At 43.2% G+C, this 24701-nt stretch overlaps 2 protein-coding genes across 2 annotated transcripts; one reads left to right on the top strand and one right to left on the bottom strand.

Moving 5' to 3' along the window:
• Nucleotides 1–977: 977 nt before the first annotated feature.
• On the bottom strand, nucleotides 978–7422 carry rnf114 (ring finger protein 114). The gene is made up of 6 exons (XM_083769324.1): nucleotides 7230–7422; nucleotides 5996–6146; nucleotides 3931–4037; nucleotides 2848–2962; nucleotides 2476–2583; nucleotides 978–1621 (listed from the first exon to the last, which is right to left on the bottom strand). The coding sequence occupies exons 1-6, from the start codon at nucleotides 7367–7369 to the stop codon at nucleotides 1556–1558; spliced, it is 687 nt and encodes a 228-aa protein (XP_083625450.1). The 5' UTR covers nucleotides 7370–7422; the 3' UTR covers nucleotides 978–1555.
• Nucleotides 7423–10271: 2849 nt separating this feature from the next.
• Nucleotides 10272–16617, top strand: spata2 (spermatogenesis associated 2). Its single transcript, XM_083768843.1, has 3 exons — nucleotides 10272–10295; nucleotides 11518–12370; nucleotides 14708–16617. The coding sequence occupies exons 2-3, from the start codon at nucleotides 12011–12013 to the stop codon at nucleotides 16091–16093; spliced, it is 1746 nt and encodes a 581-aa protein (XP_083624969.1). The 5' UTR covers nucleotides 10272–10295; nucleotides 11518–12010; the 3' UTR covers nucleotides 16094–16617.
• Nucleotides 16618–24701: the final 8084 nt, after the last annotated feature.

Here is a 24701-nt window from a genome sequence, read left to right as displayed (position 1 = left end):
ACGAGCTTGTAGGTCTGCTATTTTTGAAAAATCGAAGAGCGACTGACATTTTTAGAATCTGATCTCAGGTCAGAATGGGTTCATCAGACCAGTGTGTGTCCGGCGGAAACCTCGTATGAATCTGATCTCAGGTGAGAATGGGTTAAGGCTTTTAGAACCACTGATATAGATAGATATAGCAATCAATACCATAGTGTTTGTTCAGTAACGGGACACCAATCTCATCCCATCAGGAGCGAGGATGCGTTTATATCGGCTTCAGTTTGGTTCCAGTTCCATTTTTTAAATCGTCTATTTGTGTTTTATTTCATCACTTCCAATAGAATGTGTATCGTTCACCCTGTATGAGTTATCTGTGACCCGTTTCTGTTCAATAAAGAGCTGAAGAACACACACTATAGCAATGATTAATACTACAGGAACATAGAGCAATTTAACACTTATTTTAACAATAACATATCGCTTACAGGATCTTTAAAATGAAACAAACAAAACAATCTCAGGCAATGTTTTAGCCTCACAATCTTTTCAGTAGACATCAGGGAGGCAAACAAACACTTCCAGACAAGTGGAACACAAATCAACTATTGGCAGAAAATCTTCCATTGTGTATTATACTACAAAATATCAGCATTAAGCTGTTGCATTTTGGACAGTACGTACAGAATCGTCCATCAAAGTAGACTACTTTATACATTAATCAGCAAAGACTTCACTGGGTAACGATTGCATTTTACTGGCAACTTTGCCACCTAGTGGTAGAACCCTCTTACAATGTTATTTGAGTTATCAACAGTAGGACTTTTAACACCACTTGGATTTTTTTTTTCCTTTTTTCTTTTTTCGTTTGGCTATATGACACCATTCCATCAATGAATAAACAACTTAAATAAAACCAGATTTAAGTGGATTATCAACAATCTACAGTCATCAACAGTACAGGCTTCGTTTGGGGGAGAGATTAGTTTTTACACCAGTTTACACCATAAATCACCTAAATTAGAGAGCATGTTCACTATTTAATTGATTCATATTGCCCCATATTTATTGTTTGGATAATAGTCTATGGATTCATGGTTGGTGTCAATTCCCTGCAAAGCGGATTAACAATGGCTATTAGTGGTTCTCAACCTTATAAGGCCGCGACCCCCAAAATAACATTTGAACTGGGGGGGACCCCAGAACCATGACAAGCACTTTGAGTTGAGGCATTCAATTTAGTTTCGACTCGGTTCCACAAATATTGTGAAAATAGCCATTTACAAGCTCACGCGCAACACAATGCGTTGTGTGCTTGTAGATCAGATGTTTGTTGTGTTATTTTATAGTATAGTTTGTTGATTACTTTTGATGCAGTAAATGGTCTTTTAGGTATTAAAAAGGGAATCCTGTGGGGAGCACCCTGGGGGTCACGAGCCCCCCCCCCAGGTTGAGAACCACTGGGTTATACCACTGTGTCCGTCTGGATGATGCAACACCTTCCCTTCTCACCAACACACCACATGCTGTTACCCCTTTTTCCTGCACTTCTTTTCCTTTGGCAAACTGTTGTTCTTCAGTTGTCCATAAGGGAGCGCTGCAGAGCCTCCTGGATCATTGTGTGCTCATCTGTTGAGTAATCCTGTAGACGAGATGGCATCGGTAAGATACACCTTATGATTCTACTGATGAATTGAGTACAATGGACCACAATGAAAACACCCTCTTTGACTGTGCTACCTGTACTGTTAATAATCATGTTAATGAAGTATTAAATCAGGGAATCAATCGATAGGCTGAGAGAACAGGATTCACACTCACTGATGTGAATGGTTAAACGTAGTGTGACGTTATATTGATAAGGAAAAATGTCAGTGCACATAAACATTGGACATGTATGTACAATCAGTGTGGGTAATGCAATGTAATAGATCACATTACTGATGGGGGGGAATTGTTTACAGATGTTTAGGGTTTAAGTCCACCCGGACGGGGAATTGCCTTGGCAACAGTTACAATCCTGTGCACTTTTGTATCTGTTGGATGATCATAACATTATGAATACTTGTGATGGTGATGTTCAGTGTGGCTTTCAGCGTGCATGTAGCCTATAATGGCACGGTGGTTGAGGAGGGAGCGGACAGCGTGGTGTCGAAACAGCGCGTGTGTTCACGTTAACATGCCCCCGTCCAACTGTCAGAGCTGGCTTTCAGGTGCCTGTGCCACGCAACCCCCGCCCGCGTTGGCCGCGATGCTTCCCCAAAGAAGAAGTGTTGTCGACTGACGCAAGAGTAGCTAGCCCCGCGTTGACTGCGATGTTTCCCCAAAGGAGAAGTGTTGTCGACTTACGCAAGAGTAGCTAGTAGTATCAGATTATTAGAAAGATTAGTACAGCCTAGCCACATACATAACAAAGTTGTATTCATTAAAACAAGTCCCAGGTTGTAGCTTGAAATTACACTCCAAACCAAGAACTGCAATTGTCCTTTTACTTACGACAAAGGTGTCATAGGAAAAGGTGTGTCTAATCTTCAGATGTTGAAAGAAGTCTGCACTCCTGTAGTTAGGGTCTCCCCAAGGCATAGAGGCACAGATGGGACACACCTGGGAAGATACACACAACAGACAACATGAGCAACAAAGCAACGTTGGACCCATTAAACCACAACTTCTAACCTAAACTTTGTTGCATGATGGTATCACCCAGTGAAAATAGCTGATCTACAAGCTCACTCACAAGATGTGTCGTGACTTGTGAGTGTGTGTAGGTCGGCTATTTTCGGTGCATGACATGCTTCCATAGAAAACCAAATGACTGAAATCAGACTGAGAACTTCAATCTATGCTCGTTATGATAATTGTTTTTACCACTTGGCGTGTGTCCCGGGTGTGATGGCTAGTGCAGTGCTCAACCAGGCCATCCTGGTCCAGGTTCTGGCAGTTGCAATAGGGACAGGTGAAGGTGTAACGATTTGGCACAGGACTGAAGAAGAGAAGGAGACGGCAAGATAGTCAATGCTTTAGCTATTGAAAAATAGCAGATCTACAAGCTTGTAGGTCTGCTATTTTTGAAAAATCAAAGAACGACTGACATAGAAACATAGCTTTTTCAGAAAACTGTCAGGATGTAGAGGACATTTTTAGAATCTGATCTCAGGTCAAAATGGGTTAAGTAAGCAAGCCTTTCCGAGACATGAGGCCCATAGGGCAGGAGCCTATCTCCTGTTTCTGTAGCGTGAGGCAGCTTGATGTACAAGTACATCCCCTGGACCTGACGCTAGTATGTCGCAGGGGCTTACCCCCAATCCAACCCTTGATGCTGAGTGCCAAGCAGGGAGACACTGGGTCCCATTTTTAGAGTCTTTGGCATGACCCGGCCGGGGATTGAACCCCGACCTCCCAGTCTCAGGGCGGGCACTCTAACCACAAGGTGGAGTGGAGTGGTCAAGATAGTCAAGAGCTGGTCAAGATAGTCATTGCTTATTCATAATTCTGACATATGTTTGATACTAGCCGAACCCAAGTACAAAGAGATAGTGTCATTGAGATGAGGATACAATAAAAGCAGATGGGCGATACAAAGATACATAGGGGCCATTGACAGTGGTAACATTTCTAAACAGGCGAGGTGGTTTCATGACATAGTATCAAAGTAATTTCCTTAAAGCCAGACCTCAACAATGCAACTAGTCGCAACTCCTTGCAACAGTTTCAAGGCCAGTCCACACACCAATGCAACTGCCATCGGGGAACGGGGATAACTAGTTGCAAGTAGTAGCATGTTGCAAGGAGTTGCGTTAGTGTGTGGACTGGCCTTTAATGTCACTAAATCCAGCAGGTTTAATACCAGACAGCCTCTTCCAAAGACATCTCCCAAAAAATAAAAGTATCATCTGCAGCTTTACAAGTATGAAATAAACCTTCAGTCCCCTGGCATGTCAAAAGGTTCACCTGGTGATGGTTTGCTGGCTCTGTGCTGTGCTTCTCACTCCCTCCTCGATATACTCTTGATATTTAGAGCAGGCAGATGTATGGCTTCTCATCTGAGCCAGGCCCACCTAAAGAACACAAGACAAAATGCATAATTAGGTGAATATCTATTTACTGCTGCTCCAAATCTCCAAAAGCATGCTTCTCGAGATGTGTGCATGCAATAATTTGTTTTTAAATGTGCATTAACGTCCCACACTGCAGCCACACAAAAAGGCTCACATGTGAGCATTTTACAGGTGGTTTGTGTCTCAAGACAGTCTGCTAACATCTACCCCAGTTTTGCTTTGTGTCTAACCTCATGTACATACTGTACCAACTAGAATACTATTATAGATTATGCTGTGTGTATATGTATATGTAGATATCTTAGATATTTGCCTATCCTTGGCTGTTTGCGCCAGTGGCGTCCTGGGGGGTGCAGTACTTAGTTTAGACAGTTTTTGGTTTAGACTAGTCATTGGTTAGACCAGTCATTAGTCCTACAACTACAACCTATCTCAAACCCTCACCCTAAACCTCACCTCCCATGGGGCAGCACACCTAAACCTAACCCTAACCCATGTCTAACCAATGACTAGTCTAAACTAAGTATGCACCCCGTTTCGAGGAATTACATTTTGGGCAGGCAAGATGTGTTAATTGTCGTCTCCCAGCACAATCGTAGCACTAAAGGTTTTCAAAGAGATATACCTGCCAGACGAGTAGGATACAAACTAAAGGCTGAAAGGCATGCATTTACATTCCAATGGGTGATTGAGGGTTGCACTAATAGTTCTCAGGTCTTGTTTTTGTACTTTCTCTTTTCTCATTGTATGGAATTTGGCCAGGCCAGAAATGGATTTGGACAGGCGGACGGACGCCTGCCCCCGCCTTATTGTAGATACACCTCTGGTTTGTGCTTTCCTTTCATCCTTGCTCTCCCTATTCCCCCCTCTTCTTATTCTCTTCATGAAAACAACAAAAACGATGGAGAAACAAATCTCACCCACTGTACTCCTGTGATGTGAAACTTGATTCTGATTCTTAAGTGGTCTGACAAAAGACAACATAGGTCACAACTAGCATACTATTTGTAATGAGTAATGTGACACCATCCATTCTGTTTCTTTGAAAACTAATCTGAAATAAAGAAATAATCTATCTGTCTATCAGGAGACCACAAGGGGAGGTAAATTCCCATCGAAAGGTGTCATTGTCTCCACCAGCCGAAGGCATGGGGAGAGTATGTTTTGCACTCCGTCCGTGTGTCCGTGTGTCCGTCCGTCCGTGACCAGCTAATCTCAGCCACTGTTAACCCGGTCGATGCCAAATTTTGCACACACACTCCCTGGATGCCAACCATGAACCTCTGCCCCAAACTTTCCAGAACGGCCTGTTATAGCGCCACCAGGAGGCCGCTTTGTGCAAAACAAGTTTTCACAGTACACCTACAGATTTTGTCCAAACATCACGCAAATTAGTACACAGTCTCTCTAGAGCCATTCAACGAAACGGGTCTTTCAGATTTCTCAGACTCCATCCTGATTGGTTAAGATTGGCTTCCAAAGTTCACAGGAGTGCTCAGTTTCAAACAAAATGCTGCAAATCATGAACACATCGCGTGATTTCCGTGAAATTGTGCACGCACATTCCCACTAGGCCGAGGACGAAATGCCACATGAACAATTTCAACTCAGCCTCAAGGTGGCGCTATAACTGGCCCAAAAGTGTTTTTACCTCTAACTGCACGGATCTGTGGATAACCTGGTGGAGACCTGTGCCCAGAAGGGCACTTTTTCTAGTTCACTCCTGTTTTTCCCCTTTTCCTTTGTTGATGAAATGTATTATTGTGCTAATTATTAGCTATGTTGATGAATTGAATACATAGAACCACAATGGAAACAAGTCCCCAGGACTTTTTTTTGTGTCATTCTTTTAGCCATAACGTCTTTACTGTACCTCCATGCCGTTTACATTTCTGACTAACAAATTAATCAATCAAATGTCAGCTTTATGCAGCCATCGTCCACTGTACAGTAAGTACCTGAGCTCCACAGCCCTTGCACGCTGCCACAGAGGAGTGTATGAGGGCCTCCAGATCGGTGGCTTTGGCCCAGTTGGCCAGTGCTGCCCTGCACACGGCACATACTGGTTTCTGGGGACGCAGACACTCTTGGAGACAACTCTGACAGAATCTGAAAATAGAAGGGTGAGGCCATTTCAATTACGTGGAAGAAGCCGGGTAACGTGGCTCGAGTTTATAATACAATTAAACTGAAACGGTAGATAGATGTGTTGCTGTGACTGTAGCCTCACTACCCAGGCTATTGTGCCTGGTCTTTGTATTGAGTTAATACATATTTAATACATATTTCAATCAATCAATCATAGGGAGTAGTTTCACTCAGAACGGGTTATTCTGGTTGCCATTTTTCTGCCTACCAGTAGGCTAGTAGGCTGCTAGGCTATATTTTCCAGCCTCACTGTGGAGACATATACCATTGTAGATATACAATTAAATAAACACTGATCCACAACAGTAATGGGTCTGCCCTGTCCGTTTATACTCTTAACTTGTCCATTCCATCCCTTGGACTAGAGTATATCATGGGCTATATCCCTTACACTGTACGGCAGCCTCAGTTCAAGGTTGTATTGTTAAATCTTGCTACATAAAACTAATTTTTGTCTGGCTTCCTTCAGACAATGCAGCAGCTTATTCTGCGGATGGTACTGTCACTTTTGGAGTGTGATTAATTGTGACTTAAAAAAAACAAACAGTCAGTGTCACGTCCACGTATCATCAGGAAGATAAGCTTCTGACACCTGGCAGAACCAAAACCATACCGAAAGACCCATTATCTCTGTTTTGGCTTCTTGATCACAACCAAACCATTTCCTGAAACTCTCAATGGAAAGTGCCATCGCGGAAGAGCGCAGGGACTTGTAGTCCTTTCACATGTTTACATGCGATAACCCGGCTAAGCGTCGAACTACAACTCCCAAGTAAGGCCTCCCCTTTGATGTAAACAAAACTGAAACTGATTTGTGTGAGAGAGGCTTACGTCGAATTATTTCGTACAATCTTTACAAACAAGCGTTTGCAGAAATGTTATCGTACAAAAACACTTGAGGCCTCCAACGGCATACATGACACATTTAGAAGCTTAGTGTTTTGACAGATTTTTAATCCCCTTCGTGGCATATTGCATCGTCGGGTTTGCTTGGTTGGTAGATGTGTGGCGTTTTAAAGGTAAAAAAGGACGAGAAGTACTCACGTATGTCCGCATTGTGTCGTTACGGGAGAGTCGAATATTTCCAGGCAAACAGGACAAACAAACTCCGTCATATCCCTGCTCCCTCCGGAGACACTTCTCTTTTGCTGTGCAGAGCTTAAGCCTCCTCCGAGCATCGCCATTTCTTCTGTTCTTTACAACAAGAAGAGAGATACTCTCTGGTCAAACCTCCACAATCACTGTTGCCAGATAAGAAGATTCTGCGGGAGAAATAAGCAACCGAGTCTATGAAAATGAGCCCAGCGAATCAAGCGGGCGCCGCCACATGAACACTTTGATTGATTGATTGATTGATTGATTGATTGATCCATCCATCCATTCATTCATTCATTGAATACTTTATCAGACAGAAATCTAAACAGCACGACGTCACATGGGCTAAAAGGACAACAAAATGCCCAGAGGAGGACTGTTTTCCATTATTATGTGTATGTATGAGTATTAGCCAGCCTATGTGTCAATTAGCCTGGCTCCAGACCTGAATCGATAGCCACACATTAAAAAATAGAAACAAAATGAAAATGTAGGCTGAGTGTCAGGCTAGAGTTCACTGTTAAATTCAAACATTTTAAATACATTGATCTTGTATGGGCTATGGGGGTCCGGGTCACAACATATTTTACCAAATAAGCAAGTTGCAACTAAGAAAAACCCAAACCGCAAAATTAATATTTGGAGAAAAAACAAGCCCACAGCCGCTTATAATAAACACGGACATGGCAACACTGACGACAGTCCCTCGCCGTGACGTCACTGGCACTGTCACTGTCACTTTTACTTTTTACAATTTAGGCATTTAGCAGACGCTCTTAACAGAGCGACTTACATTAAGTAATGACAAAAAAGCATGGCATACATCACATACATAAAAAGTAGTTATCATGAGTGAGCTAAGAGTGTAACAGTGGAGTATCTATATAATGAAACTATATATATTTATGTAATGTGTCACTTTTTATTTAAGTGTATTACTAAAGGCTATACAATTCAATTCAAATGTGCTTTATTGGCATGAGAAAACATTTTACATTGCCAAAGCAAGTGTCAAAATATAATAAAAACAGTTGAAAATGTGGAAAGTATATAGGCCTACAGTTGGAGGGAGTACAGCACAGCACAGCACAGTACAGTACAGTACAGCACAGCACAGTACAGTACAGCACAGTACAGTACAGCACAGTACAGTACAGTACAGTACAGTACAGTACAGTACAGTACAGTACAGTACAGTACAGTACAGTACAGTACAGTACAGCATCACTCACTTCAGAAGGGTCTGATTTAAAAAAAACAAATGGCAGCAATTTCTTTGCAGTCATTTTGGTACAAATAGCATTTTTTTCTTCTCAGGGCTATTTAAATACTATACAGAAAAACTCAGACTTAAGATGTGTTTAAAGGTAGCAGCTCTGTTTATATACGCAGTATAGGCCTATAGGTCTAGCGGAAGTCTATGGTATAACCTACAACAAGTATACAGTACACTATACAGGCGTTTTATTGGATAAAATACACAAGTGTGTACTGTACTTGTACAAATTATACACTTGTTTACAAGAGGGTCCACCGTTTTCAATTCATCATAACATTTACATTTGTACATATTTGAGATAAATATACACTTCTAAAGGATGGGGGAAAGGACATGTAAGTGGGAGGGGAAAGGGGTGGGTGCGGGGATTCAGATTTTGGGGGCCAGTTTCGAATTGCAGACGTCCGGGTGCCCTTTGAGAGTGGTTTTGAAGGAGTCAAGGGATTCATTCTTAATGAATTAATTTGTAGGAGCGAAATTAATTTAGTCCCTTGTTTGTGCCGAACCTGGGTTGTACATGGTTTGTTGTACTCCCTCTGGTGTTGTGGGTGCATGTGGACTTCACTGTATTTACACAGGTACATGGGTATCTTGGTGTCACCAGACCCATTGCGAGATGCTGTACTCTGTCGTCAACCCTAAGACATTCCAACCTGTCAAAGTGGGCAGGGGTCAGATGGGTTCAGGGGTGTGGCCCTGCAGTATAGTAGCCTGACCAGTTTGTTTTGGGAAGTCTGGAGCCTTGTTTTAAGGGCCTTTGAGGTGCTGTGGTACCAAGAGGTGGATGCATAGTCGAAGAAACCTTGTACGAGGGTTCCTGTTAGGGTCTTCAAGGTGTTTTTGTTGACCAGTGAGGAGATCCTGTTTAATATGATCCTATATAGTGTGTGTGTGTGTGTGTGTGTGTGTGTGTGTGTGTGTGTGTGTGTGTGTGTGTGTGTGTGTGTGTGTGCGTGCTGCGTGCGCGTGACAGGCGAATTAAGCTAGTATTAAGTAACTACGTAGGCCTAGCTGCATTCTGTTTGAAGCAGAGGTTACAGTTACAGTTAACATGACACAGAATGCTGTTTAAAAATTATTATTATTTTAAAGATAACGTTATCGGCCATCAGTCCAATTGGCTATGGACCAGAGCTACTACAGCCCAATCTAAATAATAATAATAATAATAATAATAATAATAATAATAATAATAATAATAATAATAATAATAATAAATAATATTGCAGTTAAAACTAAGCTACAAGAAAACAGACACTTAAATGTTATAAAAATATTGTTTATAGAAAACTATGTTTTAGGTACGTTAAAAAAAGTTAATTTGTGATTTTGTGTAGAACATTTCCATAAATAAATGCAGTCAAAAAAGGCATAAAAACTGTGAATATCGACCATTGAAATAATCGATATATAATAGATACAAAACTGAATACAATAAAATAATACATTGTCACAATGCGCCAAATGTATCTCAACTCGAGCTGTTTCCGCACGTGGGCCAGCTGATGCTGATGGAACTGTCAAAAAAGTGATCGTATACTTCGCCGGACGACGGTAAAAACGACAGATCTGCAAGCTCACACACAGTGTAACAAGAGGTCGACCGTGAGCTTGTAGATCGGCCATTTTTTCCGGGTCGCGCGGCACCGTCGTACGACCACGGCAAATCAACATTTGTGTGCGCACGCGCGCTGAAACGATGGGAATTTCCTAGCAGCGGAGAGAAGGAGGAAAAGGTATGTGTGTGTCCTGACATTAAAACAAACGAACCAGCCTTTTAATTCGCGGCAATTAAACTCATTAATATGTTAATGTGGGCCGATACGACGGACGATACGAACAGCTAAAGGTGATAAATGAATGCTATCTGTTTGGCTAGCCCGAGGAGCCCCCCCAAAAAACGTTAGCCCCAGCCAGCCATCTGCGCCGAAATGGGCGTTCACTGCCTCGGCTTGCACTTGGCTTGACGGCCCCGCGGTGTGTGTGTGGTAGTGTGTGTTTGTGATAACTGGATGTATGTCACTTATCGTGCATTCATAAACCATTCATAATCAACCCGCCCACAAGATCAGAGCCACCATATCCATATAGCTGATGCATGTACGTGGCTAGGGCTAGTAAAGCTAAAAACGGATGCTCGCTATTACGTTTGTTGGGCTAACTAACGTTACACCACAGAACAGAAGATACAGAGACTGAACCCCTCCTCTCCTCTCCTGCGGTTCGAGGCGAGCCCCCTCCCACCCCATGATGGATCAGTGGAGCGCACTGACTCGCTGTGTACGAGAAGCAAGCGTGGTTAAATCTGGCTGGCACTGGGCTGGCACGCATTGTTGCAAGACAGACAACGATTTATGTTGTGGTTTAATGTACAGTACTGTCGTTGTCAATTAGTTCACTGACGCATTTGAGAATGAATGTAACTGTAAGTCAAAGGGATGTTGGGGGGGATCGTGTCGAGTGTTATGGCATTATGTCAATAATATTGAGGTTTGTCAATCTGCTGAACAGATTGAACCAACCAGCACAGTTGTCAGTTAAACCATGTTTACGCCTCTCATTTTTTTTAAATATTTATTATAGCGTTTGGGACAGATCTGTCAATATTAATATTATCTTTAGGTCACATCCCTTTTTTGACGCTCTTCTTGCCAGCTTGTGCATAGATAGTGCTATGAAGAAGAGAGAATGTGCTGCTGCTTATCCATGATCTCATCTTCCCACACACACACGCACGCATGCACGCACACACGCACGCATGCACACACACACACAATAATTGCTCTCCCTACACGGTCAAAACCAGTGAATGTTGAATTTTCTCTATTGTTGGTCACAAATCATCCTATTCTCTCTAGTAGAAAAACATGGCATACTGTAGGATGAATAAATGCTTCATACCCCCCCCCCCCCTCCTCTCTCTGTATTGTATTTTGATGTTGTACCTTGTCATTACAGCCTTCAAGTAAGAAGAGGGCGTATATCGTCACATCAATGTGAGCAGTGACCTTGAACTCATGACGACTGCAAACATTTAGGGGTTGGAGGGGTTCCCTGCCTCCTTTCACCTTCTTGGACCTCCTGGCTTTGTACCACGTCGTTGGCCTTTCTCTGCCTGGAAAAACAAACAAACTTGGGCTTCAAGCCAAATGCCCCGTAAGAGCCTAGTAGGGCACCCCTGCAGGCTGCTGCCACAGAGCTACCCCAATTCAAAGTAGCAATCCGTTAAATTACACATTGTTTCAGGAGAGGATGTGCAGCTGAATAGACTTGGAAGAGTGAACACTCATTGTGAGTGTGTGTGTGCGTGTGCATGTGCCAGTGTGTGATGATGGCGGCAGACAACAGCACTTGAATGCGGTGTCCCGGTGTTGGGCATGGTAAAGGGGGCGAGGCTCTTTGAGAAAGGTTCCACGTGGCTGACTGATAGCCTGGTGCCGCCGCCGGGCGAATGGACGCCAAGTTAAAAGAAGACCTCTTCCGGAGGTATGTGGCGGCGCTGGAGAGACGTCTGGAGGACGGAGGGGGAACTACGGGGGCAGGAGGCTCTGCCCCAGAGGCGGGTGGCGGCAGAGGCAGGCATAAGGACAGCGAGGCCCTGCTGTCCACCGCCACGGCGCTGCTAGGGGCCTACCAGCCGGACCCGGGGCAGCGCTTCCGCATGGTGCGCTTCTACGAGCTGGTGGAGAACTCTCTGCGTTGCCAAAGAGGTGGCAACCTCCGAGGCCTGGAGAGAGCCTTCCACACCCTGGAGACCATCTGCACCAATCTCCTGCTCTTCCCGTGGAAGAAGGAGTTCAGAATCATAAAGGTGGGCTTGGTTTACTGCGTGACGCAGCAGAGCTGTCATGTTGTTATTCAGACCTGAAGTAATATTACAAGTTGGTAGCTTTATTCAAAATTTCAAAAAATTATGTTTTGTGTTTTCATTAGTCAATACATACAACAGCCCAAGATGGTACTTACTACTTACCTGTTCAGTTGCCTAAGTAGTTAGCATTCACTCACTGCCATCATAGAAACTAAAGAACCAAGATTTGCTTTGCTGTGACTCAGTGTGTATAGTGATTGTTATAGAGATTATAATTCTTGTGTAGTTCTACTGTAACCTCACGGTTTTATGATGTGACAGATCGGATTACTGCTTGGGCTCTATTTCCCAGATCTGGGGAATGTGATGTTTATCTTATCAAATGTTGATTGATAGTTAACTTGGGCACAGACACTATGTGCGAATGCAATGCAATGACCATCGCCTGCTGAGAGGTTAAATTCATCTTGTTGTCATGCTTAATGTGGACGTGTTTGTTTGTCACACATAGGCAGTTATGTACATGTTCTTTGCCACACGCAAGTGTACATTTGGCTTGTATAGAAGGCTTGTATAGAACTATTTAATTTGTGTATACATTACACCAAATATTGTTGTGGATAAATTTGTCAATTACTCTGCCCGTCCAGGTCCAATGATTATAGTTAAACAAATATACACACTAAAGTAGCTAGTAGTGTCATTGGCTAGATACAGACTTGGTATCTGTCAACAGAGGAGGGCACTCAGTTTGTCTTCAAACATAACAGACACATGATTAATATGACATACGGTAGTCTTTGACAGTTTGTATCAAAGCAATCTGCTCGCATTACAAATGTGCATATTGATCTACAGAAATGATCAATACTGTTGACTAAAGCCTGCCGCTAAAACCTGTGGCGTTAAGGAAGACATGATGGCAACAGGGTGAGCCAAATCAAACACATTTAAACTAAAGAGGTTTTTTTTTTTTATCTGAGAGGCTTGGAGTCATATTTAGCAAACAGACCCGTGGGAGGTTTAATAGGGTTAGGGTGAGGGTTTGAGATATATTGTAGTTGTAGGACTAATGACTGGTCTAACCAATGACTAGTCTAAACACTACAACACTACATGTTTAGGGCAGTGGTGCTGACAGATACTGCTTTTGACAGAATATGTCTTGAGAGATTAATGACAGAGTAACCAAACATTGAAATATTGTGGTTGTATGATGACAAATAATGGATGAGTCATAACCTTCAACTCTGGCTCTATGATTCAAGCAAGCACAGCTACCTATTAAACATATTTTCTTAGTTGTTTTGTTTAGCACTAATCCAAGTTTTATCACAGTAGAATATATGTATGCTAAAGTTGAACTTGACACAAAACATGAAGTGAAGTGATGGGCGCTCTTATCATACATCACATCATACATCATCTCATTCCGGCCAATCACAATTTGCATCCTCACCTTTGTCTTCAATGTCTGTGTTTTCACAATGTTTGTAACGCTGGCCATTCATTGTCAATGGCATTCAATGTTTGTGTTAACACAATGTTTGTTTGTGCACAAACCCTAAAAGCTGGACATAGGAGGGGCTATACTAGTATACTAGTGCCCCTCAAATGTGTGGGTTGAGGTTTTTTAATAAATGCCTTGCATCCACCCAAGTGGACCCGACACATTATGAGAGCGAGTCCTCACTGCCCAACCTGCAAACATATATCTTAATCAGCCACGTGAACCCGACCCGCAAACCAGCAACTTTCTGCCTTATCGTAGCACAATGGTCAGGACTGAATGCCAAACAGACAAATTGTTCCAAATGGTGTTCTTGCTTGTTCAATAGCAGCAAAACAAAAAACCCATCACACACACACACACACACACACACACACACACACCCCTACCTCATGTTAGAAAGAAGCCTATGTGGATTCCCAGTTGTGGCACGGTCTCCTGAACGATTGCCATCGACCACAACCTGCAGTCTGATTCAGTGCCAGATGAATTGTCATGTTTGTTGTGTGTCTGTGCATTCCCCTTTATGATCATCATCACCTCCTCCTTTTCCCATAAGGGTGATTACGATAAACCATGCATCCATCACATCTTAACACATTCATGCCATGCATTAATATTTTGAATTGCAATAGAATACAAAGAAAATAAGTGTTTGCCAGTCATACTGTCCAGATACAAATCATGATGAGGTCCAGTTATCTAAGACCATAAAGCATTTATTTACCATACATTCAGATTAAGGGTGGATTTAGTTTGAACTATTAATATGACTGATTTGACTGACATCACTTACAATTGTGTAAATTACTGTATTTCTTTCCCAGACCTTCACCGGGCCATATGTGTATCATCTGCAATCTGCCATTTCCGATGCTGAACTCCGATCCCTCATGCGCACCATTGGCTACTCACGCGACCACGATTCGCAGTTCCATTTGCGGGAGCACCCGGGGGGTGCTGGCCACCTCCGGCAGTTGGCGTTCGAGCTGTTCCTGGCCCAGGCAGAGTGTCGCCTGCTGGGGGAGGTGGTGGCTCTGGCCCGCGGCTCGGCCTCCGAGATGGAGGCCCTGGAGCTCCGCCGGGGCTGCAGGGATGACGCGGCCGGCTGTGCCGAGGCTCTACGCCGGAGGGACAGCCTCGGGGCGGACATGGCCCGGCTGTCCGTGCGACCCATGGACATAGAGCGGGCTGCCGCTCACCCCCACCACCTGAGGAGAGGCAGCCGGCCGTCCAAGTCCGTGGACGTCACGGACGGCGCCGGCCACTGGCACGCCGCCGCCAGCAAGCCCGTCCTGAAGGCGTCGCTGAGCCTAAGGAAGGAGCCGCTGTTCGTGGACACGGAGGAGGAGCTGAAGGACCAGATCATCCGGCCCAGCACCTCGTCCTCCCTGTTCTCTGTGGCAGCGCCGCCCTCCTACAGCCCCGTGGCAGACTTCTTCCCCATCCAGTCCCCTCCGCCGGCCGACGCCTACTCCTCCTACCACCTGTCCTCCCTGGATGAGATCGACCTGTACACGGAGAGGGGGGGCGGCGGCGGGGCCGGGCTGGGGGGCCGGCAGACCCCGTCCAGGCCTCCTTCCAGAGAGCCCCGGGACGCCAGGGACGGCTGGCGGCACAGCGCCCACGTGGGCAGCGTCAAGTGCCAGGGCTGCGGCCTGGGCTGCAGCTCCATGGCGTCGTGCCCGCGCTGCGACATGATCCTGTGCTCCTCGTGCCACGACGTGGACCCCTCCCCGTGCTGCGGCCTGCAGGAGTACCACCCCAAGTCCCCGCGGCCCCTCGACGGCTACATCCCCGTGAAGGAGAAGCTCTCCGTGTACTCCAACACGCACTCCTACTCCCACATGCACCCACACCCGCTCACGCTGACCCACTCGCACACCCACCCCCACCCGCAGATGGTGGAGAAGCCCCTCATGGCCACCAAGCTGTTTCCCAACAAGTCCGTGGCCATGGGGAGTTTGGGGACGCCGCTGGGTGGCGAGCGAGCGAGCGTGGGGGGCGTGGTGGTGGGCGGGTCGCGCTGCGGCTTCTGCAACAAGCCTGGCGCGTCGCACACCTGCGTGAACTGCTCCAAGGTGTCGTGTGACTCATGCATGGGCCTGTACGCTAAGGATGTGTGCACCAGGAAGACCCCGCAGCACAGCTTCGTGCCCAACCATCAGCTCAACTTCAAGTCGGGCACCATATCCCATCTGGTGTACCGATGAATATATGTCTCTTTCTCCTCCTCCTGGTCCCCCTTGTAGTTCCTCTAAAAGAAACAAAAAAGTAGTCTTGCACTATCGCTTTAGCTCTCCTCATCCTCCTGCTTACTAAAATAACCTGGTCACTTTCTTCTCCTCCTAGGGCTGCAACATTTAATCAAACTAATTGGTTTAATTCGTTTATAAGAAAAGAGTCATAATTGAAATGCTGAAAATAGCAGATCTACAAGCTCACAATGCATCACTGTTGTGCGTACGACAAGTGTCAAATTGGTCTTACATGGTTAATCAGACCAATCGATTTAGTCAAAAATAAGACTTAAAATATATTTAATGTTGATTTGTTGATATATATATTTTTAATACAAAATTTGAGTCTTGATTATTTGATTTATCGAAAACATAACTGATATAAGAATCGCTAAGAAGATACTCAATAGTTGCAACCCTACCTCTACCTCTCTCTCTCCCTCTCTCCAGCCTCCCACTTCCTGAACTTTGTACCTTCTCTCTGGCTATCAGATGTAAGGCCCTGGAATGGAACGTACACACACACACACACACACACACACAGCCCCAGAGAGCCATATTGTGTGTGTCCATCTTGCTCTCCCTCTCTGCCTTGTTAGAGTTCAGGCCTTTTGATCTATTCCTCCTCCTGTTTACCTCGCTAAACCTTGCTCTGGAGTAGTCATGTGATCGTTGTAGCCCCACTCCCTCCTCCTCCTCCTCGAAACATTGTCCTGCTCAAAGGGAAAAAAACGAAGAAAAGAGTGCTTGATTCATTTAACGGAATAATGAAATCCGTCCAAATGGAACCTAAATACTTTTTGCCTAACTTCTCAATCTCAGCTACAAATTCCTCTAATATATATATATATATATAAATATACATATATGTGTAGAGAAGACCTCTGGAACTTGCATTGTGACAAAAGGAGCTCTTTTAAAACTTGAAAGAATACAACAAAAAGAAACAGTGGGGCCCGGCGGCTGGGACAAAGCAGTACATTTACACTGGAAGTCCATAGTATATATTTTTCCTATTCTCTAGAACAACGTGAGACTGTTATCTGGGCATGGGGTGTCTGGATGTGATGATGACGTGTCCGTGGGGCTGGGGCGGGTATTATTACAAAGGGATCTATCGAGACAATGGGACCAGGTGGTCTACTTCACTGGATCCTCAGCACTCTGGTCCCGGGGAATACCAAGGGGTCTCCAAATGCCAAGGGGAATCCTTATGAGTCAGTAACTCAAGAGAGTGTACAAACGGAGCGGGTCCTTTTGGTTCCATTCGTACACTCTCTTAAATTAACCATCTTGCCGCCAGCATTAAATCGCGCATTGCCAAGGTTCTATCGCGCGCAACACTTATTTTGAAGAGCCAAATATCCGTAACCGCATGTTGCAATGACAATGTGCTGCGTGTGCCTGTATTGACCGGTTGTTTTTCTCTCGCTCGGTGCAGAAAAAACCCGACCGCGAGTATCACAGTGCCTGCTGTCGGCCTTTGAAAAACCTTGTTTTCACCAGAAACGTTATTCATTGTGCCAATTTGGAGATACAGGCATTTGAACACGGACCATTGAATGCAAGTGAATGCGCGCGCATCTTCAAATGCGTTACGGTTCAAATGAGTTACGGTTCATTTGGTTCCATTCGTACACTCTCAGAGTTAAAGACCCTTGAGGGTCGATTTGGACCCATGGTGGGCCCCCGGACCATATGTTGAGATACGGTGGTCTATTAAAAAATATAATGCCTTGTAAATTAACCCTCAAATGTCTGGTTATATGGCTGAGATTTTTTAAATGCTGCTGTTAAGACTTTGTGGACAGTGGAGATGTGTGTTGTTGAGCTAACGCACCGGTAAATTACCAGGTTATTTTTTGTCCATTATTATAAACCCCTCTCCTTTCCTACATTCCGTTCCTACAGACAAACCGCCACAGTCCAAGTAGAATCCCTTGGCCTGAGTGACCTCACAGTCATCAGCACTCCAGTAGGGATGCAACAGTTCTCCGTTTAAGCTCGATTCGTACTTCATCATCATCATCACGCGACACGTCTTGCAGTGAGAACTGCCTGCGGTTCTCGGTCGATCTCGCCGCACGACGGAGCATAAATCGGGCATTAATAAAGCGTATGGTTCACCGTACATGGTTCAATATGCACTTGGGAATTGCAGATTTTCTTCTTTTGTTTTTTGCTATAAAACGTTGCATTACTTGACACGTGTTTATTGCTGCTGAATTGGCACTGCCAACAACCCCCTCCCTCCTGCCCTCCATGACTAAATCCAACAGGGATGCTCATGATTAATAACTGATTTACAAGCGTCTCAATATGTGTGACAAGCGTATGTTCGGCGATGACACTGTCTGATGAATACACAAACTCCATATTGTCCATATTTTCTTTTTTTCTCCGTAAATTATTGCCATACAGCATCACACAAAAGTAGCAGATCTGCAAGCTTTTTCACCCAACAGCGACGATATCATGACAGGTGTTGTCATATGGACTCAACTCGTTCTAAACGCAACTCTCGTTTGCAAAAATAATTGTTTAATCCCCCTCACCTGGCCTGGTTTCCAGCCTGATTCGCTGCGTTCCACAAATTTGTTTGTCACTTCGACAAACAAATTCACGGAAATTCACTGGAAACTGTTGCATCCCTGTTACCCAATCAGTGACTCAGGTGGAGTCACAAGTGATCTCAAGCTCGCTGCAAAGTGTCAAATCATTGTAGTTATCTACTTTTGACAAGTTGTTTGGGTTTTAAACGGCATTAACCACTTAAACCTCCCTATACTAATTGACCAGGGGTCGCCTAGGGGTCTGTCTGTCCATGGATGAGGTGCGCTCTCTGATTGATTCCATTGTTTTCTTCCATGCAGCAGCAGCAATCTCTTTGACTTGTGTGCTGCTGCATGTCTGGCTTTGACCCAGTTATTCTCCCGTTAGCTCGCTGGGTTTTTCTTGACAGAAAAACAGAGATGTTTTCTGTGGCGTCTGTGATTAAGTCCACTTTCTCAATGTAGTCCGGATTAGCCTCAGATTTCTGAAAAAGGCACCTCTGTATTTCCATGTGGAATAGAGGTAATTATGCAGCTCGGTGACGTTGCATTGCAACTGAGGCTGTGAGCTGCATAATTCCCTCAATAAGCTTAGTACATTGGCTATTTTCACCAAATGTTTGCCTATTTTACATTGAATGTTGGGCTATGCATTGCTGCCATGCCAGGAATAGGCACCTTAGGGTTCATGTGGTTAAGGCCTGTACTCTTGACAAAGTTTGTCTGTTTTACCTCAAACGGCTTCATCTTGATTACCCATTTTGACAGCCACGGTTTTAAACTACTCCTGGACAACTATAGAAGAATTGTATCTTATTGCATTACTCCTCATTGCAACACGCTATACAGTACCTTACTAGACATTGCATGTACTCCAAAGTAAACTACTGAGAAGTTGATTCAGTCGGTTGTAAATTTGTAAGCGATTAAATCTATGGAAATACGTTATAAGTGGACGTCTCAGCATGGACTAGTTTTTAGGCTGTAAAGTTAATGCCATTTTTAACATCATAAAAGTCACACATTTCCAAACGTAACATTTCACGCATCAGATTCCTGACATTGCCTAGCTAGTAGCTACCTTGTGGGTGAATAATAATTCCATCTCACAGATGCTATAATGGTCTTGGCAGGAAGTTGCCTGAGGGCAGACAATGTGTCATGATCATTATTTTAAGGGATGGTTTCTGTTGACATCTACAATAATAATTATTATAATAAATTGTAATTTTGACATACATTTCTCACAGTAAAAAAAAAACGAGGTGAGAAATTACGAGGGTCCTGGTAATGATATCTCTCCACAAAATAAGGCACGGTTTCTCTACGTGTTGACTAACATTTTAGAACCGTTATACATTTTTCTTTGTTTTTACTTTTCTTTCCTTCAAATAGCAAGTGAATCTAGGCAAACAAGTTCGAATTAATTAATATTGGATTGGATTTGCATGTATAGTTAAGTTAAGTGGGAGTAATGCAATATGCCACATACCGGTAGTCCATTGTCATCGAGGGCTAATTTTAAATCACAATTCTTTAATAAAGATTCCTTTTCTTTCTTTCTTTTTTTAACAGATCATAGGTTGTAGGTTTGATCTGGAAAAATATAATCTTTCAATGCCTTAAGCTTGTTCCAACTGTCTTATCCAGGAGGTCTGAATTATTGTTTTATTTGTTTAATGTTTGGGTTGAACACTACCATGTATTTTTCTTTACTGAGTGCTCACATTTCCAATTTACTCCTGGTTACATGCACTGATTACATATAATGCCCCGTGATAGTTACAGATGGATTACCTACCACACACGTTTTATTTGGTAAAGAATATTGTATTAACAATTCTGCTGTTATTTAGGGATCATAAGGCCTCGATTTGCGGTTTGATATGTTTTCAGTTTATATTTTCTTGACCTTATTCCTTCAAAACTAGATTGAGTTGCTTTGTATAGCAAGTGCTCATAAGTAGGGATGGGATGATTATTTATCATGAAATTGTCCTCTGCCGTACACTGGGATCAATTAGCTTTTGCCAAGCTGCATACAGTATCCGGTACCACTTACACCCTTATTTCTGGCTTCCCGTTGGGGTGCAAGTAGTAAACTAAATTGCCATTTTAAAGCATATTTTGATTAGATGGTTAATCACAATTATTTTGGCCACAAAAACCGTGACTTGAAATGTTCATTTGTCCCATCCCTAATGGATTGTAAGACACTAAGTAGTTCATTTAATTTAATGGTCTGTGAGATCAATTTTAGACAACTGGAATACTGCAAATGTCTCGAGTGACCTTAGGGAGTTGTGCAATTATTTTGTCTTTTCTTTTTTATATGAAGAAGCTTTTCTGAAATGGCGTGTACAAGTATAAATATCGATATTTTACCTGCTCAGTTGTGTTCTTAGCAATTCATACCAGCAATGACGATGATTTTTTGAAGTACAAATTGAGCCATATTTCAAAAATGATCATATTGCCAAATGAAGAACAGAACAGTTCCTATTGGAATAGACAACAGAATATTGTTGTCCGCCTGAATGAGCAGTTGATGTAGTAATGTAATACCAGTATGAGAAATCAAAGTCTAGCCCAATCTAGCCCAATTTTAGCCTGGTTCCAGTAACTCTTTAAAAACATTGGAATTAAACAAAAGTCTTGAGCCTTCCTGCATATCACAGAACAACGATATATGTCTAGGCCTGTGCTCATTGTATCTCAACGGACCGAGCGTGTGTGTGCGTGTGTGTGCGTGTGTGTGTGTGTGTGCGTGTGTGCACCTGTGTGCGGGGCTAAACAGTCTCTGTGGCTGCTGCTAAATTTGTGGGCATTTGTCTATCTTTTTGTGATCGATTGACTCGTCATAGGCATGGGAAAACGGGAAATGTATACGAGATGAAGGTTGGAACAACACCTTTTGTTTTCTTTTTGCCTCTATCATGCAATACATTGAGCCATTTGAACATAATCATTTTTGTTCTTGTTTTTACCCATTCCAAACATTGCTCAAGTCATTGTGGAATAAGTGGTTTGGTTACTCCTATTCTTTGACCCTTTTGTGTGGTTATATTACTGGTATTAAGAGTGGTGGTTGTAGTATGTGATTCCTGCCCTCCCCCCAAGCTCCTAAACTATACCCCCCCCACCCCGCCCCCCAATTCACAGTTTTATTGGCATGCTCTGTACAAGGCCCCAAATCCCCCCCCCCCCCCCTTAAAGTGCTTAATTTATGCTCTTATCGTATGGTGCCGTCGATACCTCGAGAGCTAATCAGTTCTCTTCGGCCCACGACCGCACCATATGACACAATCTCTAAATCAGACTTAAAGCGCAATGACACATGGGGCAAGGGTTCCCATACTGTTCAGGCCGCGACCCCCCCCCCCAAACATTTAGTTTGACTCTGTTTCACAGGTAGATATTGTGATAATAGCCGAACTAGAAGCTTGTAAATCGTCTATTTTCACAATGCTTGCCTTTTTTCTTACGGAATATTTGACAATTTGACCAAATTGATATTAAACGGGGTCTACATCTTTTACAAATGAGCAAATACACTTCTACTGTAGGTTGTTTTGTTTACTGTTGAGTGAGAAAACAATGTTGCACATTAAGATAATCATCTGGGCACCCCCGCAAAATCGTTTTGGGGACCCCCAGTTTGGGAACCACTGGACTATTCTATTCAACCCAAACACCTGTCATGATGCGCTTTAAACTTGTTGTCTTCACACTCCTCTCTCCCCCCCCCCCCCCCCCCCCTCCTCCATCCTGGCACTGAGGATCATTGCACAATGTCTGTGTGAAGGGAGAATAGTGACCCCTACGATCAAAATCTGGGCATACAGGGGGGGGGGGGGGGGGGAATAGCCAAAATTGTGAGTGAAAAGAAATAAAAACGACTAAAATAAAAACGAATATATATATATATATATATAAATATCTCTATATATATTGAAACGTAAATGAGATTTTATAAAATAAATTTCAAGAATAAAATTCTGAAAAGAAACAAATGTTGGGTCATTTTCAATGTTTTTGTTGTAATCGCCTGAACCAAACCTATTTGGGGCTTGTCGTCATAATGGCAAACATCAATAAAGAAATTGCGCATCTACAAGTGGGAGCTTGTAGATCAGCATCTTCAGCAAATACATGTTTTGGTGTATTGGGGAAGAAAGGAGGGGACGAGGATGGAGCCCTGGGGCTAGCTCCTCAAAAATTAAATTGAATATCATGCAAAAGTTCATTTTCTTCCGGAATATAATTAAAAAAGGAAAACTTTCATATATTCTCAATTCATTGCGCACAACGTATAAAGTATTTAAAACCTTGTTTTGTTTTAATCTGGATAATTATGGCATGCAGCTCATGCAAATCTAAAAATAGGAGCTGGTGAATGGTTCAAGTGGTTAATTCAACTATTTGTGGGTACTCCTTGCATCTGCCACATGACTGAACACAACTAGATTACCATCTATATCAGTGATTCTCAACATGTTTCAAGTCAAGGATCCCTAAATTGATTTGTAGCCTATTTGGTCGCGGAACCAAATCGAAAATGTTCTGTGCTGACTGTGCCAGGGACCACCACAACAAGAATAGACAATTTCTATAATACTTTAAAGATTTTCCAAAAATAGCAGATGTACAAGAGCTGCTGTGAGCTTGTTTTTAGCCAATGTAAAGTGGTTAAAATGATTGTGATGCTGTATTCCTTCAATTTCCTTCTACGACCAGCAGATGGCGACAGCTACCTAGCTATATAGAATGAACAGAGTTTTGTTATACCAAACCACTTGACTTGATGAGGTGTTGGAACTGCATTTGAAATTAACATGGTGTAATAGTCATATAATCACAATAGTCCCCCATAGTTAAAGGGACGGGTCCACTAGACTAGACTAACCCATTTAGGCCTGACGTCGAAATAAAAAAAGTCTTCTGAAAGAATATATATTTAAAGATTTGTGCCGCATTTTCACGATTTTTCAAAAATAGCAGACCTACAAGCTATGAGCTTGTAGATCTGCTATTTTTTAATAGCTAAAGTATAACATAAGGCCCAGAATGGTCTAAAGCACTGGTTCCCTAACACTGGGTCGACCTCAGGACTTGTGGGTTCACAGACCTTTTCTTTTATGGGTCCCTTTTGTTGTTTTTTTCGTACATTTTGTTCCAAAAATATTCCCAAAAAAGCAAAATAAATAAATAATAATAATTAAAAACAAAATTCAAAGTCTTTTTTTCCAGTAATTTCTTGACGAAAAGAAAAATCTAAGAAATTCCATTAACTCGCACCATGCTGTGAGCTTGTAATTGGGCTTGAGTCCTGGGCTGATATGTTGTGAGCATGATCATGACATAGATGTGATATTTCCATCTCAAGACACCGTTGTGATGGAGTAGTTAGGCCTATAATAGGTGGGGAAATGGGGGTCAGGGGGTGAATTCAGGAGCATCACGTTTTGCTCCCTCCGTATACACACTGCATTGGGTTGGTAGTATACTATAGCCTCTAAAACTGTCCTCCCATGATACAGGCCATAAACCTAGTGAGAAAGAGAGGGTGTCGCTCCCTCACGTGTATGGGACAGTGAGGCAGCCCCTCTGCCAGGCACAGCAAGAGTAGAGTGTATATTTAGCTCAGGAGGATAAAAGTGGGACCACGGCATGGTAAATAATATGGGCTAAGATCAAAGCAAAACCTTTGCTTGGAAAGCCACAGTGTGTCCAACTATTTAGATGCACTAGAACTAGATGCAACACATGTGGGGTTATTTGTTGCCGGGTGCCTAATATGAGAGATGCAGCATGTTTGTTTATTTATCTTGTGTCATTAAGATTATTGTATTCCCCCTCCCCTTCCCATTTCTATAAATTAGTATTATTTATTTATTTTCCAAAAAAAAGAATTGGCAGAGCTTTGAGCGACATTTTGAGCTTGTAGATCTGCTACATTTGATGCTTTTGAATTTTAATCCTGAAAAGTAACAGGTTTCCACCCGACAGAGACGAAATATGAGATTCCT

This window comes from Protomyctophum parallelum (genome assembly GCF_964188405.1).
Source record: "Protomyctophum parallelum genome assembly, chromosome: 7".
Classification (NCBI taxonomy): Eukaryota; Metazoa; Chordata; class Actinopteri; order Myctophiformes; family Myctophidae; genus Protomyctophum; species Protomyctophum parallelum.
The sequence above is the reverse complement of the archived record's forward strand: the minus strand, read 5'-3'. Positions and strand labels throughout refer to the sequence as shown.

Coding starts and splice junctions, on each gene's coding strand:
- rnf114 (XM_083769324.1), bottom strand. CDS start 7,369: ATGGCGATGCTCGGAGGAGGCTTAAGCTCTGCACAGCAAAAGAGAAGT. Junction 2,963..3,930: donor AGCCAGCAAACCATCACCAG/GTGAACCTTTTG, acceptor TCTCTTCTTCAG/TCCTGTGCCAAATCGTTACA. Junction 1,622..2,475: donor TTTCCTATGACACCTTTGTC/GTAAGTAAAAGG, acceptor TCTCGTCTACAG/GATTACTCAACAGATGAGCA.
- spata2 (XM_083768843.1), top strand. CDS start 12,011: ATGGACGCCAAGTTAAAAGAAGACCTCTTCCGGAGGTATGTGGCGGCG. Junction 12,371..14,707: donor AGGAGTTCAGAATCATAAAG/GTGGGCTTGGTT, acceptor TTTCTTTCCCAG/ACCTTCACCGGGCCATATGT.